We start from the raw sequence: 6,000 nt of genomic DNA, 5'->3' as shown, positions 1-6,000 counted from the left end.
ATACTGAAACTTTGCATGTCCTACCACCCTCTATATCTTGTGATGTGATAGAATGATAATCATTCGTCGATCGTACGGAGTATTATGTGGATGTGAAATGTGAAAATCAGATATAGTAACATTATTCATCGGCGTTCAATATTTTCCATTCACTAGAATCATTTTTTTTTGGGCAACGATTGCAATATTATTCATCGGAAGAAGAAAGTTCTGTGTTATCATCGGAGCGAATGCTTTTGGTCTTGACTCTTTTTGAGCAGGGGTGCCTAAAAATTGTTTGCTTCAAGCGCAAATATTACTCGGGCCAACCCTTGCTATACCCTTTGCTATTAGAGATTTCTATTTTTTAACTTGAATTTACCTAATTGTGAGACCTACGATAACTGTTCAGAAGCCAAGAATATAACAGACACTAAGGAAAAACAGAGTATCCAACATGAAAAGGCACCCTCTGCCTACTTACGGAAGTTCCTAAAAGCGTGTAGCAGAGGGCGCAATAATATTTCAATGATCATAAAAGTAGGTCAAGTGAACCTGACAGATTGATAGATCTAAGCCGACCCAAGCAATTGATTTGAATAGAATTTTTTAACAGTCAATAGAGAAAGAGTGATTGCTGTTCGGTGAATCTAAAAATCTTTACGTTAGGTGGAGTTTTCGAAATTAAACAAATAAGATTTTCAGTCTATAGTTTTATAAACTAGGAAGATAGTGATACTTCATTTGATAAGGTAATGAATGAAAAATAAATTGATTCTGTTTATCAACTTCTTGTGTGATTTAGATATTGCAATTTTTGAATGGAACCTTCAGGAATGGATCCTCCAATTAATATACCGAAAAATCCACTGTTATGTCCAATATGCCACGATTACTTCACTGAACCCTGTATCTTGAGCTGTTACCATACATTTTGTGCTAATTGTCTTCGTGGAAAAGAGCAAGACAGAAGACTGCTGTGCCCCTTTTGCAGGTCTGTATGAGTCAATTACTCCTGGGTAAAATTGTTTATCTTTAGTTTTGTTGTTTGTGAACGTGTAATAATTATCAGTTATTAAAATCATAGTCCTATTTATTTTGTTTTTTTCTTTATTAATATTTACTTGCTTTTTATGAATACCCTTCATTGGATGCTTTAAAAGACAATTACTCTGAGAATAAATCTAAGCTGAACAATAATCCTATCGATAATATTTCTGCAAGTCAAACAATATGGATCTTGCCAAAAAAAGGTATTGTGTTTCAAGAAGTGATTTTAATGATTTTCTGAATATTTCAGACTTCTGATGTACAAAGCTAGTTATGGATTGATAACATAAGTTTCTTTGTGCACTCCTCGATTCATCGACTTCGAATGATTCAAATTTATGCAAGTAAAATTCAACTTTTCTTCTTAATATTCTTAACTTCCAAATTTCCTCATCTAGATCTCTCTGTGTCTTCAGGCTTGGACCTGCAAAATTGTCTATTGAAGATAACATTTTCTCTTTGAAACGATATCAATCAAATGAAGACTGTATGTTGCTACAAGCTTAGCTCAAACTACTTATGGAAATGGAACTAAATCTGTTTTGGAGATTAGCTTCTGAATATAGGGACACAAAAATGTTGATTTGTGTTCTATTGCTCTTTTCTTATTGGCCATATCCATTTTTTGAATAATTTGTTTATTGTGCAGATATTAACTCTACTTCTACATAACATGTATAGATTTTTTTAGTAGTAATTTTTTACGTAAATTAAATTTATCAACTAATTCTAATTTTACATTTCAATTCATTTTTTCGATCATTCAAAGCTGTTGCTTGAATTTCAGTTGGGTTTAATCCAAACATGGTTCTTCCAATTCAGTTTTTGTAAGTATATATTGATACATCAATGGTTTTTCTATCCCCTACAAATCTAATTCTTGAATTGATCTTGAATTTTTTATCAACTGCTCATATTAAGTATTACAATCATAATATGAAGTTCATTATTGGACACTAATATTTTCATCAACTAATTAGACATTTTATGAGAATCTGGGAACCAGTGAAAGTCACTGAATTTTTTCAAGCAACTCTCTGTGAGTGACACAAGGTATGATTTATTAATGAGTACAAGTTTTTAATTTGGAATGAAGTGGTTTTAATTGTTCTGACATATTTCTGAGCTTATCGAATAAGTCTTTCAAAAGAATTTGAACTGAAATTATTAGAAATATGGGGAAATGACTTATATTCAGATGAATATATTATATATTACATAGATTTATAAATAATAATAATGTTGGTTATATTAATATATCCAGGTTCATAGCGTCCTAGGGCTTCTGATTCCCAATACCTATCCTTTCCACTATTCTTTTCTCTCTTTATTTTTCTGGTGGAGAGCATTTAAGTAGCTAGAAAACTTTCAAGAGGGAGGGCATACTTACATTCCCATTTATATATCCAGTGGCGTAACTAGAGTTGACTCATGGGGGGGGTTATGGGTAGTGGCAAGTTTTAGCGAGTGACCTGAACTGAAGTGAAAAGGGGGGGGGGTAAGATATGATATCGTTTCCATTCGAATATTTGTGTGAAAAAAAAAAAAAAATTATTTCATCATACAGGCAAACTTGCATGAACTCTGAAGTGCAAATAAAAGCTGCGATGCCATCGACTCTGATTCTACATCCTTCCACTGTGAAACTTCTTCAAGAGCCTCCACAGCAGGTTACATTTCTTGAAGTAAAAATATTGAATCATGGCGCTCAACCCACCTAGTTGGACAGAGTTGTTTTAGACGAGTAGATTTGGCTTCAGGGAACAGTTTATCAATTGCTCTTGTAATAACCTCCATTCTTTTTGGGGTGTTAAAAAACACACATAGTTTTGTTGCAGTCCCACAGCAATTTCTGATCTCAGAAATTGAACATGATGCACTTATAGCAAGGTTCAAGCTATGGGATACACAATGGACATATATTGCAGTCGGATGCTCTCCCATTACATATGCCTGTGCTCCGTTGAATTTTCCACTCATTGCAGCGGCCCCATCATATCCTTGCCCCCTCAAATACTTTGTATCAATTCCAAACTAGCGTAATGATTTCAAAATGACTGTCGCAAAGGTTTTTACCAGTTTAATCAGAAACTGGTACAAACAGAAGGAAATCTTCTTTAATATCATTGTTGTATAGGTATCTAACGCCGATTGATGCTTGTTCTTGTGTTCAGATGCCTGTCGTTTCATCTGCAAGAACATTAAAACATTTCGCGGAATTGACCATCTCAACCAATTTCTTCAACATTATATCGTTAATAGCCAAAATAATTTCATCTTGTGTTTTTGGTGAGAGGTAAAGTGCATTTTTCGATCCTATTTCTAAATGTTTTTTCAGAGCCTCATCTCCAGAATTGGCTCTGAATCTCAGAAGAGCTCTGAAGTTTCCCTCATTTTCAACAGGACAAATTTCCAAATTAAGCTTCCCGTGGTCTCGATGGCCTCGAAGGTATACCCTGCCGACCACAAAAAATTACTGTTTCAATTATTGGTAGGACTGTGTTCCTATTTTCAATTATTTGTTGCTGCAGAGCTGTGTTTTGTAGCACCTCGACATTCGGTATCAAACCCCTATAAGTTTTCAACCAATCTTCAGCCTTAAGTAAAGAAGAAATACATATAATATCGAACTCGAAATTTGTAATTTTTACCCCAAAAACACCCAAGTGAAAAACTGAAACCCACAAAAAATACCCCAAGAGATGTTTTCCCTCAAATTTTTCCCAGAGTGTTAAAAAATCCCCCAAATTTGGGGGAAAATACCCCAACATGAAACATGACAACCCTGGATGATTGCAATAAGCAATAACATAATTAATCAGACGGGTCACGTGACTTGCTAGGCCCAGAGGCGCCGAGTATTGAGGGGCACTTACGGTGCTCCGATTCCCTAAAATGATAGAATTATTCGCTCTTGGTTAGGCGCGGTTCTGGGCGAGAAGACTATTCTACTTGTAAAAGTAAGAAATAATACTGAAAAGTGAGGGAATTTTGATATCTTGCTTAAATAGCTGATGAATGAGAAAATTGCTTACACTTCAAATAAGCATTTTTTCATGTAGTACAATTTAAAAATATTTTTCTTCTCACAATGATACTTCTGTAATTCCACAATAACAACTTTGAAAAAGCAAAATCTTCCAAGTTATTTTGTATTGTTCTGCCAAAAAATTTTTTTTCCTTCTGATCAATGGGGGGGGGGTTACGTCCCCAATAACCCCCCCCTCGTTACGCCCATGTATATATCTGCTGAAAGTACTCTGTACTATGTACAAAAAAAGGATTGAGATTGAAAAAGTTGGTAATAGACAGGAATATAACATTCGAGGGACAATCAACTGAAATTGAGTAGATTTACTTACCAAACATAAAAAAACTCCCGAGTATGCAGGATGTTATTTTTTTAATTTACTGCCTCTTGAAATAAGAAATGCCACTTCTTTGAGTGTTTTCAGAAATACTTAGTTCAGCGATTTTTATGATCTTTCAGAATTTTATTCACAGACATTATAATGAATTAAATTTTGATGGCTTAGGGAATTTGGGATTTGTGTGTGTGTGCTTCTTTTTTCATAATTCTCTTCAAAAGGATTGTTGTTTCAGTTTGTAAATTTGTAATATTCTTTTGCCATTGACATGTCCAATACAATTTAATTTTTGAATGATGGATAAATAAAATTTGATTATTATTATTATGGACTTAAAGAGCGGGTTCCTTGAGGAAAGAGAGGTGTTGTGAAGAATAGAATAGTTGGAATTTAATTTCGAATTTGATAAAAAATTTCATTTTCATCACAAAACCAGATTAAATGCAATTTGAAAAATTCAGTCAATGTTTATGAGAAAATAAATCCAATTTCAAGCTTGTTAGGAAATTTCTTGTTTTGTTTTATTAGAAACATGCAAAATTCAAAGGAGGCTATGAAAGAATAAAACATAATATTGCAATGATGAAAGGAGTTGAAAATTTGTATGCAAATGTATAATAACAATTTCAAGATTCATGCGAAATTTCATCGAATAACCAGACCCATTTAAAATTCAAGCAGAATATTGAAACGTAATTCCGAATATTTCCGTAACAACAGATCGGACAACGCTGATATCGATTGCTGTGTATGAAATAATCAGTTCTTCTTCTATCTTTTATTATGTGCCAGGCTGGTCGCCATCTACACATGGAACATATCCAGTTGTCTCAAACTTCCGACTTTCTCTGTGGGTCTTCTATCTTCTATCGATTCGAATCTAATCTTGTCTAAGGGACTACTTCAGAGAACTATTCGGAGGGATCACCAACACAAGGATAGGTACTGATATGAATTCTAATAGTTATAATTGAAAATTTTATTAATTTGGGCTGGGTTCTAATCACTATCACAAAATTTTGAATTATTTATACATAACAATAACTTAACTATGAACACTTAACTTAAAATTGTTTCTTGCGATCAATGTCTTTTTCTCACTGTCCGTTCAGAATTTGAAGTGGTAACAGTTGAAGAGTACCAATTTAAATATATTCTCAGGATATTCTCATAAGATTATTACTTAGGTTCATTCATTCCATCAATAATCTTGCTTTGATTGTATAATTTCGGACCGGCGTGAACTTGGCAGCCACTTTTCAGCAGCCGAATTCATTCCAGCAGCCAAACGACCAGTGGCGTCGGTAGAATTTAAAACAGACGAATCGATCTGTTTTTGGGGTGCAACGCAAGAATTTGCTTTTAGAGTTCACTTGAACGACTTCAGTCAAGTTTTTATGACATTTCAATGCACAAAATAATATTATAGATGAACTTGAATTATGCTGATCAATGAAACGACGAGGTATATGCAAGTATTTTCACGAATGAAACCTTGAAAAATGTTTAGCCAAGCTGATATTTGGAATACTTACTCTTCAATAGAAACATAATAACATAACCGAAGCACATTGATTTGCAGGCCGTCTAAGGGGTAGTTTAC

At 33.9% G+C, this 6,000-nt stretch overlaps 1 protein-coding gene across 4 annotated transcripts in view; it reads left to right on the top strand.

Annotated features, from left to right (window-relative positions):
• The first annotated feature begins 529 nt into the window (after positions 1-529).
• The window catches only part of LOC123676494 (RING finger protein 207-like), a 305,011-nt gene continuing 299,540 nt past the window's right edge, over positions 530-6,000 (top strand). For 2 of the 4 annotated variants that reach the window (XM_045612399.1, XM_045612402.1), the window contains exons 1-2: positions 530-731; positions 785-973. In XM_045612399.1, coding sequence (XP_045468355.1) covers positions 801-973 — 173 coding nt within the window. In that variant the 5' untranslated portion in view covers positions 530-731; positions 785-800. Of the gene's footprint in view, positions 732-784; positions 974-5,207; positions 5,340-6,000 lie in introns of those variants that run through there. The other 2 variants (XM_045612401.1, XM_045612400.1) reach the window with 2 other exon arrangements.

Source organism: Harmonia axyridis, chromosome 3 (assembly GCF_914767665.1).
Source record: "Harmonia axyridis chromosome 3, icHarAxyr1.1, whole genome shotgun sequence".
Lineage (NCBI taxonomy): Eukaryota > Metazoa > Arthropoda > Insecta > Coleoptera > Coccinellidae > Harmonia > Harmonia axyridis.
This window is presented reverse-complemented; position numbering and strand designations above follow the sequence as displayed.